Consider the following 14950-nt stretch of genomic DNA (forward strand, 5'->3'; position numbering starts at 1 on the left):
ATTACAAGCTCATCTCTTAGGGCCTGATTTACTAACAGGATTGCGCCCATTTCTGGCGTAAAATAGCAGTCGTAAACATAAAACGGTATTTACTAAGGGGCCGCAGCGCATATTAACACCTGTGGGTGTGAACAGGGGAGGTAACGTGGAGGTGGGTGGTAACGTAGGCGTGAGGCGCAATTTACATGGGCGGAGACAAGGTACGTCATGCGTGGTATTAACTAAACTGCCTGTCGAGCGCACGTCTCCAATTTGCAGTTTAATTCTCCGCCTCATAAAAGCACGTCTTAACCAGGAAGCGCATTTCGACTGAGTCTGAATACGTTGATATGGCAGCAGTAATAAGAGCAAGGCGAAGACATAGACATAGAGGCAGCGCACAGAAAGATTTTTTTCAACTCGTATAACACTTTTTCAATTAAGCGAACCAGAAATCATTAGACGGTACAGGTTAACCAGCCACGCAATACTTCAATTACTGGACCAGATCAGAGACGACATCTAACCCTCCAACCGGAGATCACATTCCATTCAATCAGTTGGTAAACATTGCAAATATTGGCACCGGATCATTTCAAACAGTTATAGTATCAGCAGTTGATATATCTCAGCCTTCACAAATATTCACACAGGTACTCGAAGCATTGCTATGGCGCACTGGTCAATACATTTCCCCACTGCCACAGCTGAAATTATAGACATCAAACAGGACTTTTTTTGAAATCGCAAACTTTCCGAACGTAATTGCACCCACGTCCATATATATTGTAGTGAACCCATGTCCTTGTAGAAATAATTAATCTCGCCATGTACACATCTATATTGTTATAATAGACAGTGTATGCATTAATGCCACCAATAGCATATTCTTTATAATCGTGTTCTTTTAAACATCTTGCTGTAGTCGATGGCGGGCAGAACAACAATATAGCAGCACATTGAATCAGGTTCAGTGATTGAGCGAACGTGAACCAATATATAACCAATTCGCTGAAGCTTCATTTTCTCTTCCTAAATAAATACCACGGAAAATGCGGAAAAACACCGTGCATAATGTGCGAACGCAGTTTAAGCAGCGGTCACAATGTTAGTAAATCAGGCCCTATATAGGGCGGAGTAAACACAGTTTGCCCAGCGCAGATCTGGTTTGATAAATACCAAGTAAAATGCACAAAAACACCGTGCGTTAATTTGCGAACGCAGATTAAGAAGCGCTCGCGTATTAGTAAATCAGGCCCTAAGTGTCTTCAATACAGTTACTTAACTTCAATCAGAAAGAGAAATAAAATTGGAATCAGAATAAATTAAATGAAAATGTATATATTAAATAATAGAGCAGTACAATATAATTATTAGGTTTTATTGGATACATTATTGTCGGTGGCCAGTATAACATCCTCAAATTAATTTTGTGGTGTATGATAATGTGAGTGAGATATACATATCTGTCATTTCAGCTGCCAAGTCAGTTCACCATGTAGAAGTTGAATTTAAGTTTAGGTCAGTACGTATCTATTCAATCAGTTTCTAGCTCGCAAAATGTCCTCCAGTTCCTCTGAAGAGTGTGGTGGTGGATGTAGCTGCCAAATGTGAGGACCTGCCTGATGTGAGTCCGCATGCGCAAACTTTGCGACACTATTGTAGTACAACGAGCCAGGTAATGCTGGTGGTGTAGGCTACAGCATGAAGTGGAATGACAAGCGCATTTGTTTACGTTTGAAATCCACCAAGGTTTATGAAGTTAAGCTTCATGTTTATTGAATTATTAGTTAAGCAGTGCATTCATTAGCCTACTAGTAACAGTAATACAACATAGCCCCATATGTTGACACTGAGCCTTATGCTGTAAACCGTTGACAAAATTATAAAACACTACGTTAAATAAACCTACATTATGCGTTAAGAGAAGCCAGATACGTTGATATTAAACCATGTATGAGAATGCACGTCTTGGATAGTTTGCTCCTGAGCCTTCTGCCGTAAACCGTTTGTGTTTGCGCATGCGCATGCGGACTCACATCAGGCAGCGGCGGACTCACATCAGGCAGGGTCCTCACATTTGGCAGCTACAGTGGATGTGTGTGTGACATGTAGCCTCGGTGACCTCCACTCTGCTGTATGTGAATGGAGAAGAGCGCCCCCTGGAATGTGCCCTCTGCCACTTCAGCGCCAAATTAGGAGACACAGAGGTGGTGGCAAAGCTGCAGGACAAACAGAAGGTGAGGGGGGGGGGGGGGGATTTTAATGACACTGATTGACGTTTACATCTGCAACTTAACAACATGACTACAATGTGTACATAGTGCATAATATGTAGGCCTCCCATGTATTGGGAATGTTATATGCATCATCACCGGCGACCACATCTGGTTAGGGTGGGCCTTTAGGTTTGGATGCCAGATGTATAGTCTTCGCCTGTCCAGCGGGCCCAATTAAAAAGGGCATTAAGCCCCTAAAGAAAGGAGTGGCTTTTATGTGTCGATTAGGAGCAAAGAGAACTGGTAAGTGTTCAGGCACGTCATCACCCTGTTGTGGCGTTATCTCGTCTCTGTTGTGGATACAACAGTGATTCTATGCTGAACAAAATAACTTAAAGGTTCTTCTGTTCACATTTTTCCAATCATGTCCTGTTCAATGGCCTCAATGACTCTTATGGGTCGAATGGAGAGTGGTAAGTGTTCAGCCACGTCATCTACCCTGTTGTCACGTCCCTGTCTAGGGCTTTAGGGCATGACCATTTTTGTTTTAAACGGGCAGACAACGGAATAAAAATAATCTGGCATTTATTTGACAAAGAATAGCATAATTAAACTAAGGCTAAAAAATAACTAAACAATCATAATGCAAACAATCCAAAGAGCTACGGCAATCACATCGTTAAAGGAATGTTGAACCTAGTTATGCATTCTGTCCATAAAATAGATACATGGTAGCTAGCCAAATTAACCAATGTTTCCATACTAATCATTCAGTTATGTATTTGTGTTTTGATGCATTGTATTAGTGTGACATGTGTAAATGGGCCTGGAGGACTGCATCCCTCTGGACATTATACAGTTTAAAATTTGGTGATACATCAACAAAGTGTATTTGAGGATGTAATAAAAATCTAGTTACCAAAAAAAATAATTACCTTTTAAAAATGGTCAAACCTCCATGTAGCTTTACTAATGCAACAATCCAATTCCCCAGAATCTGAGGGCCGTGGTTCCCAACCCTTTAACATTCATTCAGATTCATCCAGCACCACGGACAGCTCACTATAATGTCCTTGGTTTGTAATTCCTCTGCATTAACAGCACATAATGTAAATATATGAGATGATAAAACCAATAACTCCTGCTTTTTATTTGGATTTCAAGAAACTGTTAGTCTTGTCTTGTTGTTAATTCCGTGCTAGTCCCGGAGACGAGCACATAAACCAATAGAAGATGGCTCTCGTTTAGCGAGCCTGAACGAGTTTAGCAGGTTATTTCTTCAGTATTTGGAATGCAGGCGTGGTGCCAGACTGGAATGCTCTGTTGTATGTGAAATAAAAGGTCATTTGCTAAATGTGTAGGCTTTGCTTCCACTCTAATATTGAAGAGCTGAAGCGTCAACATGGTGAACTGCTGTGGTCTGGTTACTATCAAGAATGAGCCAGGTATGTATGGAGGTCGATATTTTTGTGTTGACCGTTTCTGTGTTTTTTTCTGGACTTCAATACAAGGCTATTGTCTTGCGTAGGGTTTGTGGAAAACGTAAGCAGTGTCAGCATGTTGCATATTTAAACCGTCCCCTTTCATTGGCCCGATGTAAGATGAGTGTAGGCTACAGTAGGCTATATGATGATAAAGTAGGAGAACAAACTAATAATAAATGATTGCACGGGAAAGCAGGCCAATTGAGGGATGCATGGAAGTATAATTAATAAAAGCTTTCAAGTATTTTAACCTTTTGTTGGTGCAACTTGTTGATCTAGGCTACATTTAGTTTTTCATTCATAAAAATAACTAACAGCCATTTCCTACAGAAACTAAAATTGAAACTACAGACACGGAAGAAACAAGTTATTTACCCTACCGTTTATTTGCAGTTATTGTCGTAAACAGACACAGGTTTATCTCTGTACGGATCCTTCCCATGTTTTCAGCCACTCACAATAACATTATAGCCTGTCAGAGGCCAAAACAAGTTGACGCAGATGCTTGCCCAAGGGATTATCCTACATTGTAGCATATCAATTAGCCTAGCCGTTTTGCGGGATCATTCTCAATACTTGGACCCCAAGAGATCTAAAAGAAAATAGGACCAAGTTTGAAAAATCCCGATGTTGCCCTTGAAGTGGTCTCTCTCCAGGCAGAAGGGTTTTATTACTTTTATTATGATTTTAATATTTTAAGTCTACCGGAACATCAGGTTCTGATACGATGTTGACCATTATTTTATTGCTCCTGCTGCTTGCTTTTATTGATTTTATGTAAAGCAATTTGAATTGCAACTCTTGTATGAAATGTGCTATAGCTATAAATAAAGTCTTACTTACTTACTTACTCTTCAGGCTTTTCATTGTCCAGCACTGTTTCAATTTCGCGTCCCTGTAAAATTCAAAGAAAGTAATGGGAATCATCATAATCGAAGAATCCCAAATGAATGGACTAAATCGCTGGTCATTTAAAGAATCTAGAAAGAGGTGAACTTCAGCCTTGTTCAGACACCTATATCTGTCAATCCATATAGCCTAACCATTTTCAAAATAAATAAGGCCAAGCCCATCTCTGTTAACTCTCAGCTAGACCAAGCCAATCTCTGTCAGTGTTCCTATACCATTACAAAAGGAGTCTTAGCATAGAATTTAGCACACCTAAGTTTATTTTTCAGATATCACTGGTCATTTCTAAATCCAAGCAAGGCCATGTAATAGCTACAATTCCTATGCTAAAATAGTCTTGTCCATGCAAACACAGGTGAAGCAATGTCATTAGGTAATCTTTGGGTCATTCTGAAGCACCTACTGTACATCATGTACAAGTATGCAACACTTATGACAATGTGGGAGTTGAGTTCACCCCTCCCTGTGCACACATAATGACTGAAAGGAAGGTATGTTGTTGGAACATTCCTAACTGCTTAACGCAGCGAGATAATAATAGAGCTGATATAATTACAGCTGATGATTAAACCCAAGACAGTCAAAGAGTCTATTTGTTTTTTTCATCATGGTGACCAGAATGTAAGCAAAGTTGGTGATAGTCTTCTTAAGCAGTAGTTTACGTCTTCGAGGAAGTTTAATTACTATGAATACACAAAACATTGCAAGCTCAGCTTTAAGTTTCTTCTATACAGTTACTAAAAGGCTAAATTGAATTAAAATCAAATTAATATGTTAAATAATATAGCTGAATGATGCAATGTTTTAGTTTCATGAGATACATTTTTGTCAGTAGCCAGTATAACATCCTCAAGTTATTTTTTTGGTGTATGATAATGAGATTGAGATATAAACATGCCTGTCATTCTAGCTGCCAAGCCAATTCACCATTGGTAAGTGCACGGCTCAAATGCATGATACATAAAGGGGAGGCCATGCAGAATTTATAATAGTAATAATAATAAAAAGGTGTTCATTCAATGATACAAATTTATATTTATATTATATTTAGGCAAAACGTGTGGTGAACGTCAGTGTTGTGAATGGAAACCAAAGATGTAATGTAATGTTAGTTGAAGGGTGAATTCAAAACAGATGACGAAGACAATCCAAAATACAACGAGTAACCAACAAGTATCCAATTCCAATTGCTATCCAAACGACCAACGATAACCAAATGCCAGGAAGACCAAAGCTCTCCCTACTGCCGTCTGATCAGGGCTCTTGTAGACCAGCTAATCAATGACCCACCTGTCCCCAATCACCTGCTTTAGATAGAGAGAGAACAGGCATGCAAATATCACAGGGCGTGGCCTAGACCCGCCAGGGATGTGACACTATATAGAGCGTTTTTTTTTTTTAAACGTAAGTTGAATAGGTCAGTCCGTATCTCTGTAAAGATTCAATCAGTTTCTAACGCACAAACTGTTTTCCTCCAGTTCCTCTGAAGAGCGTGGCGGTGGATGTTCGTGTGCAGGGACATGTAGCCACAGTGACCTCCACTCTGCTGTATGTGAATGGAGAAGAACACCCCCTGGAGGCTGTGTTTGTGTTCCCCCTACCTGGAGAATGTGCCCTCTGCCACTTCAGTGCCAAATTAGGAGACACAGAGGTGGTGGCAAAGCTGCAGGACAAACAGAAGGTGAAAGGGGGGGGGCTGATATTAACAGCATGACTACAATGTGTACACAGTGCATAATATGTAGGCGTCTATGTGACTGTGCTGGGAAGGCTATATGCATCATCACTGACTTAATTTGTGATCTGTGATCTATAAACAAATATTGATTCATCAGTGCATTATATGGAAGGGAAAAGGAAAGCAATGGATCAGATATGTGAAACTGAATACATGCATATGAGATAAAGAAAGTGTGTAGAATATACACATGAAGTAATCTTTAAGCATTTTCTTCTTTGTGTAATATATGGCTGAAAGTAATGATTCATTTCGTTCTACATATTAATTTTGTGATCTGTCCATACACTACTCACTGGGTGTATAATAAAACAGTCGTACTCTGCCTTGATGTGAAATGGTTTTGTAATACTGACTATTATACTTGATGTATAATAATGTTTAGACTTCCCCTTGGTTCAGGCACGGGAGCAGTATGATGATGCGTTGAGCTCAGGGCATCAGGCTTTCCTCCTGGAGGAGAGTGATCAGAGCCCAGACGTGTTCCAGATGAACGTGGGCAGCCTGCCTCCAGGAGAGAGCGCTGCCATCACTCTGGTCTACATCTCAGAGCTGGCCATGCAAGCTGATGATGCCCTGCGCTTCTGTCTGCCCGCTGTGCTCAACCCCCGCTACACACCCCAGGGTGAGAGCCAGAAACCTGGAGGCTTGTGGTGAAGAGGCCTGGCATACCTCTCCTAACAACACACTATCTTTGCTTTGAAGAACTGATACGAGTTTTAGGATATAGAGCTCATCCTACCTGGTAGACCGTGCTCACCGTTTGGTAGTGTCAGCACTAAGCCTCCTGTAACTTTGATTTACTGTAGGTGTGATTGGGGGCATCGTCTGAATATAAGAAGACAATATTGTCCACATGTTATTCTTAAAATCAAAGCTAGGCAAAGTTGAAGGTAACAATGTTCCTTAAAATTGTATAACATTCAGTTCATAACACAGTAGCATTTCCCCAAACTCTCTCCTCTCAGAAATGGACAGGAGTAAAATGGCCACTGTGACATCAGTCCCAGCTGGTATGGTGCCCTACACTTTGGCTCTGAGTGCTCACCTATCCTCCCCCCAGCCCATCTCTAAAGTGGAGTCCAACTGTACTCTGGAGCCACTGGTTTACCTAAACGCAGATGAAACACAGGCCACGGTATGGTATGGGATGGGGGTCAGGGGACATGAATGCCTGTCTTATTTCGTATTGTATTTTTTTTTTATTCCTCTTCATGATCCTCCAGGTTAGTCTATCTTCAGGCCACGTGTTTGATCGGGATGTGGAGCTGTTGCTGTATTACCAGGATGCTCATAAGCCCACTGCCATAGTGGAGAGTGGACAGGACAGTGCTGAGCCAGGTGAGGGGTTGTGTTTTTCACCTGCTGATAAACTGCACAATTCTATGGAGCTCACTGATGGGAGGCTTTTGTTTTACCATACACTGTGGTTGTAAAATAGTTTACCAAACTGATTTAATGTGGCTTGATGTAGAAATTCAATCAGGTAAATTAAAGTCTAGTGCCCTCCACTCTGTTTCTCTCTAAGGCTCTTTGATGGGTGACCCTGTGGTTATGCTCAGCTTTTACCCAGAATTCCCTGCTGCAGTAACATCCTCACTTGCCACTTGTGGAGAGTTTATTTTTGTGGTGGACCGATCAGGGAGTATGGACTGCAGAATGCACTCAGGAAAAGACGCAAAGATGCGCATCGAGAGTGCCAGGGTATCATGATCGCAGATTACTATATTGCTAGAGAGTACCTAAACTGACAAAACAGCCAAATCAGGCCATGTCATTACTTCTTCTCTTTGGCAATATTTCAAATTTGTCAGAGGTACTTGTCCATGATTGTTTACCACTTAATCTAATCCCTGTTTTTACATCTTCAGGACACGCTGCTCCTTCTCTTGAAGAGCCTTCCCATTGGCTGCTTTTTCAACATCTACGGCTTTGGATCCCGTTTTGAAAGTTTCTTCCCGTCAGCATGCTTTCCCATTCATCTATCTCACATAACTATTACCTATTTTATAATGCTTCAGGCTAGGTTTTGACAAATTCGGCCTGACTTTCAATATGATGGCTACTGTCCTCTTGCAGGAAGAGCAAGAAATACAAACAGAAGACAATGGATGAGGCTCTTCAGAAAGTGAATGGAATGAAGGCAGACATGGGGGGCACAAACATTTTGGAACCTCTGAAACACCTCTATAGCCAGCCCTGCATTCCCAGTCACCCCAGACAGGTAGATTATCAGACACATCTGGTTGGTTAGTCCAACTTATTTATGAACAAAACTCTGCAATGTTGCTTTAAAAGTGCAAAATGTACTACAAGAGGGCTGAGCCAAACCTCTTCATACTGAATGTGCGGTCCCAGGTAACACATGTGGTTTCTCTTTTTCCTAGCTCTTCATTTTCACTGATGGAGAAGTGGGAAACACTAAGCAGGTTTTAGACTTGGTGAAGCTGAATGTAAATTCTCACCGGTAAGTGAGGGTTGACATCACACAAAAAATGACTTCAACAGCGTTTAAGTTGTTTTATTAGTTATTGCATAAGAGAAGCTTTCTAATATATATACATATATATAAAGATATAAACTATCTTCCATATGATGTGTCCAGGTGTTTCTCTTTTGGTATTGGAGAGGGCGCCAGCACTGCTTTAATCAATGGCTTAGCCCAGGAGGGCTCTGGGCATGCTCAGTTCATCACCGGAACAGACCGCATGCAGCCCAAGGTGAACTGAACTAAATGAACTGAAGGACTGGTGGGTGATGTGGTCATTTTGTTTCATTAATCCTCACAGATACTATTTGCCTTTTCACACCCCTTCTCTCAGGTGATGCAGTCTCTCCGCTATGCACTGCAGCCAGCAGTGAAGGACATCTCTGTTGACTGGGACCTTCCAGATGGTGTGTCAGTCACCACTTTGTCTCCTCCACTCAAAGTGCTCTTCCATGGCCAAAGGGCTCTGCTGTATGCTCAGCTCAAAGGAGAGGTGAGAGGACATAAATGGAGGTCAGAAAATGTGTTTTGACCAACATGATTGTGACTTTTTTGTGTCTGGGACTGTTTTACCGTTGTAGACAAATGAAAAAGTTTCCCCGATGGAGTAAGCAACACAAAACGCTGTTATATGCTTTGGATTTCTTGTTCTTTTCTGTCACATTTTACATTTACTGGACTTTCAGATGCAAGATTATATACAGTAGTGATGACACTAACATCATCCTGCATTTCCTTTTTTTAGAGCTCAGGGAATTCTGAGGGATCTGTGACAATACAGTACAACCTGTTGGAAGAGACGGTCAAAAACCAACTTGGCTTCTGTCTCAAACCCGCAGGAGACACAGGGTGAACATGAGTTTTTGTTTGCTCTGAAAAAGAACCCTATTTCAGGAACTTAGATCCCTTTCACCTCTCAGTTTAAAAGGCCAGGGCTGATTTTGATTTAATTAACCCAGCTCAACAACATTCTGGTTAAGGGTAAGAATATCGTAACAGTATAAATTATACACTCTTACTGGTCTACCCCTGAGACTTGGCCTCACTAGAAATGCCAAAAAGGCACAGGAGAGGTACTAGCCTTGGTACTTATCTTAACCGAATGCAGTTATTTTTTTATATTCTGCATTAGCTTGTCAATAACAAAAATATCATTATCATCAGTTTAGATTTCCAAACATTCTTTTAGAAAAATAGTGAAAGATTCCAATGACACAACATGAAGAAAGAAAGTGAAAAAAAATAAATGGATTTTGAAAGCATATACCCCAATGCATCATTAAACAGCAAACAACTATATCAACCAGGTGTTAATGATCAGCCACATAAGCAGCTTGAACTAAAATCATCTCCAAAATTCTTCAAAAACATACTTGCCAAGTATACCATGTATACCAAGTATACAAAGAATTGATGCTGTTTTGAAGGCACAGGGTTTCTGTGAACTTGGTGTGTTGTTAAAGGTACAGTCCACGATTATTTTCTTTCTCCTGATTTGTGGGCTGTACCTTTGCATTTTCAGTTTACATCACCTAGTCTCCCAAGTACCTTAACCCTCTCCATAGTATTGTACACATGAATATGTTATATATAAACATACAGAGATGCTGATCTCCCCTGGTCTTCCCCACACTGCAGAGTGACTCTCCACCGGCTGGGGGCTCGGGCCCTGATTCGCTCGCTGGAGGTGGAGGAGAGGGCAGGAGGGCCAGAAGCGGCGGCCCTGAGAGAGAAGCTGATGCAGCTCAGCCTGCAGTCTGGAGTCAGCAGCACACACACCGCCTTCCTTGCCATCCACAAGGGCAGCGGACAGGCTGTGCAGGGGCCACTGCTCCGCAGAACCATACCCACCCCAAGTTTCAGTGGGTCTCTTTCTTTGCCTGTGTGTCTTCTGATCCCACAGTGGTTCTATGCTGAAGAAAATAACTTACAGGTTCTTCTGTTCACAATTGAGTTCTGTTTTTTTTTTTTGCTAGTGATGTCTGGTTTCGGTGGACCCAAAGCCATGTGCTGTCCAATGGTTCCAATGGCCGTAATGGACTGTTCAATGGCCCCAAAAGCCCGAATGGCCAAAATGGCCCCAAAGGCCCGAATGGTCAAAATGCCCGAAATGGCTCCTATGGGTAAAGTAGCCCAAATGGCTCCTATGGGTGGAATGATTGCAATGAATAGTCGTAAGTGTTCAGCCTGTTGTGGTATTATCTCATCTCTTTTGTAATACGCTCCACACATATCAGGGGGTTGCTTTGCTCCATACATTTGTCTGTCGCAGTCTTTGTAGATGGACTGATGTATACTGATTTAGCAAAGCTGAAAAGACAAGTCAAGGACAAAAGCTATTTTTAAATACATTGTGCTCCTGTAAACCATGTTAAAGTATGTGTGTATTCACTGTCAGAGCCGGAGTCCCTCACAGATCCCCTCCTTCAGCTGATCTCTCTCCAGAAAGCTTCGGGGTCATGGAAAATGGACGCCGCAATGGCTAAAGTGTTGGAGAAGTCAGATGACGAGTTGGCCAAACTGATGCCAGTTGGGGTAAAAAGTTGTCTTATATTAATCATACAAACAAGCCAAAGAGCTACAGCAATCATATCATTATTTAAGGAATGTTGAACCTAGTTATGCAATCTTTCCATAAAATAGATACATGGTATATATGACATCATTCAGACATGTATTTGTGTTTTGATGCCTTGTTTTAGTGTGACCAACACAAAATACTTTTTAAAAATGGTAAGATGTCCATGTTGTGATTGATCAAGAGGTGTTCCAATGGAATTATTTGTGTCTGCTCTCATGCACTCATAGGCACAGGCAGATATTCACGTTAAATTTAAGAATATAAAAAAATAATATATATTTTTTTATATTCAGAAATTGGTCTACAGCAGGGTCCAAACGTTGTTTTTAGGTTTACACTGTACGCTTGTGTTTGTGTGTAGGAGGGATTATGTTCAGGGAACATTCGAGAAATGCGTTCCAGCTAAATTAAATGACCTTGTGTGATTCACACACTGTCAGTTCTCTTGTAGCCTAATTGATATTCTACATCTAATTGATATTCAGTATCCCATACATACAGTATAAGACATTGTGATCATTAGGGAGTTACACTAGGGTCCATGCATTTATCTCTGGTTCTGAGACTGCAGTCGGTACGCGTACCCCTCTTTGACTAGGGATATTAGGGTATTTCATGTTTTATTGCCTTCATGTATTTTTAAAAACACTTCATTAGGTAGCTTTTGTGAATTGTCACCAAAACACTTCGCCCTAGAACATCAAGGAGAAAATCATGCATTTTACTGGATCTTATACAACTGATTCCAATTATGTCATGACAGTATATGTCTGTGTTTAGGCAGACAAGGCTGTGTGGGCTACAATTCTGGCTCTGATTTGGCTCTATGGTTTGCGGCTGGAGGCCCAGGATGAATGGCAGTTTGTAGCCATGAAGGCAGCATCCTGGATTCAAGCTCAGAAAGGTAAACTTGTCTCCTCTCAGTCTTTGTCAGTCTAAAGACATGTGTCTTCTAGTTTTAACATTTACCTTTTGTGTTGCAGTGGGCTGTGTGTCTCAGTGTGTGCAGGCTGGAAATGCTCTGCTGGGATGCCAGTTGCAGCAGGAGACCCTGGGGCTCTGAAGTGACCATACCTGTCGTTCTGTAGAATAGGTCATTTATTAAATGTGACATAAACCCATCGGACTCCCTGATTCAGATGAAAAATTATAGTCCTGCCCAGATAATTTCCTGTTTTATTTGTTCTATAGTTCCTAATAATAAAACGTTTTTTTGTGCTTTCCTTGGTGTTATTGACTCTGTTCTCAGTTTCTAAATCTACTTGGCAATTAACATGTGCTTTGCCAGTGTCCTAACCTGGGAGCTCAAGAATGTGGTGAAGTCCATTTTGCAGGAATACCAAGACCAAGTTGCCTAAAAGATGGGCACACTGGGAAAAGAAATGCAGTCTACAACCCTAAAAGATTCTCAATTTGTCACATTCTTAGTCTGTATCATGGTGAAAGTGACTGGAATCCATTATCAACACAAAAGAGCAGTACATTTGAGATCATTTATGGCTAACTTACATACAAATCAAGTGGATGTCAGGAAAGCGTGTTGCTTTTAAGATAACCTACGATAACTAGATGTGTCAAGCTTGCTGGGCTTGCCCAGCCTATCTGACACAAGGCTCTGTTTCTGCAATGATGTAAGCTATATTTTCAGGGTGTGTTCTCTCTGTTTGATTGACTGTGTGTACATGTGAGTACACCACTGACTCAGTGAGAGGAGCTGTTAATGGCTGATGTTTCTGAGATTTGTTTCATGTTTCTGAATAATGAAACCTGATGCAGGATTCTTCATGGTGAGGCTTTTGCGTGGGATCATTCTTATAAAGAAGTTGTTTAACCCGTAAGATGCATGTCCTTCATAGGTGGTAGGATAGGCAAACTCAGTGAACCACAAATACAAGATTTAAGCCAGGGTGTCTTCCATCCTTGTCTCTTCCCTGTCAGAAACAGCATGTAGTCTTAATCCTATCATTGTTTGAGACAACTGAAATAATCCACTAAGTGGTATAGTTAAATATAAGACTTGATTTACAGGCATCACATTTTCCTGAAACACACAAAAAAATATGTAGGCAAATTAATTGTCACTGCTGTAAGTGGAGAGACTGGTGTGATTAACTAGCTTTCAGACTCTTATAAGAGTGTGTCATTGTTTTTTTTTCCTTTTGAAGGTGTGAGTAAACCAAGTCATGAATGAGTCATCCTCAGAGCTGAAAGTACCAGCAATAGACAGTTAAAATGGTTACAGACCAGCTCCCCGTACACCTCTCATGCCATGGACAGGACCATTCATGAATGCAGAGGAAATTGTATAAATGCACAGTACTGTAAGTCATTTTGGATAAAGGGTCCGACAGATGTATATTTGTCAAAGTAAAGAATGTTGGCTTTTGCATTTAAGTTTGTGGAGTCTGTGTTGCATGTCTTTATGAGTCACGCAAGGCTGTCATTATAATCCTGTCCCTTCTTGTCAGTATGCGGCATATGCATAGCTCAGCTTGAATTGTTCACTTCATGCTTCCTGTTTTTCAAGTTTAGTCTCTGAAAGAAGGTTACTACAGTTTAGATACAAATGGAAGATGGTAGAAATGAATCAGTGGAATAGAATACAGTGTTTTGTGTGTGTCTTATATGGTCCCAGGTTTCTTTTAAAAACACATTACTCATTTTTTTTTTTTTATCAACCCTCTGTGTTTGTATATAGGTTAAGCGGAGATGGAAAGAATTCCAAGTTTAAGTTCAAAATACTAATTTTTCAACTGGTTTTTAGTTTAGCAGTCCTTTAAATCTCTATTTTGGCCTCTGTAACACTGGAGGGCAGCAAATATGCTTATATCTCCTGAACAGGAGGAACTAATCCTAAGTTTATTTTGACACTAGTTTTTTCTTCATTCTTATTCTTCTTTCTGTTTGGATCATAGGCGGGTGAAGTGTTGGTCCTGTGGGTATAGGCTGCTTATATGCGTGATGAAATTAGAATTTTAATTCAAACATTAATACACATATGGTCCAACGGTAGCCAGCGGGTAGATTCTGGTCCAAAAAGGTCTGACACAAAATGAACCCTAATTTATTTTAAATTGGACTGACCAATCATATTTATGTATCACTTTAAGTTTTTGTAGAGTAGAGCTTAGGTAGCATCATTTTTGCACTTTCATAATGTTGGCTAGAGGCAGCATTTAACCTTTGAGAATGCTTAGCAGCAGATTTTTTTTTTTTTTTTTTTTATGCACAAAAACATGTACCATATTAAACGTTAAAGAACTGCAAGTCGTAGCCTACGCTACCTGATCATATGTTTCTCAGCTGGCTCCGTTTGTAGGTTTAGCATGCAAAATAGCATTGGTGAGGCACCACATATACGCGAGTTATCATTAGGATCCCTTTATTTTACGTCGAGGGCGTGTCGGGTCGGTTTCAAAACCCCGCCTACATCCACACGAGAACCTAGAAGTACGGTATGTGAAATTGGCCAGTCGTCTTCCATTGAGAGTGTTCGAAGGGAAGCGAAGAGGAAATCAGCACGTTCCGCAGCCAAGCGAATGCGAATCCGGC

At 40.8% G+C, this 14950-nt stretch overlaps 1 protein-coding gene across 1 annotated transcript; it reads left to right on the forward strand.

The window, feature by feature from the left end:
* Positions 1–3600: 3600 nt before the first annotated feature.
* Positions 3601–12461, forward strand: LOC308370329 (von Willebrand factor A domain-containing protein 5A-like; the record flags this gene model as incomplete). The annotated part of the gene is made up of 17 exons (XM_080844984.1): positions 3601–3643; positions 6070–6272; positions 6732–6954; positions 7298–7467; positions 7556–7670; positions 7858–8033; positions 8201–8289; positions 8409–8553; positions 8717–8796; positions 8935–9049; positions 9152–9310; positions 9563–9666; positions 10456–10683; positions 10794–10912; positions 11216–11352; positions 12179–12302; positions 12382–12461. The coding sequence occupies 17 exons, from the start codon at positions 3601–3603 to the stop codon at positions 12459–12461; spliced, it is 2310 nt and encodes a 769-aa protein (XP_080701110.1).
* Positions 12462–14950: the final 2489 nt, after the last annotated feature.

The sequence above is a fragment of the Sprattus sprattus genome (genome assembly GCF_963457725.1).
Source record: "Sprattus sprattus genome assembly, chromosome: 9".
Taxonomy (NCBI): domain Eukaryota; kingdom Metazoa; phylum Chordata; class Actinopteri; order Clupeiformes; family Clupeidae; genus Sprattus; species Sprattus sprattus.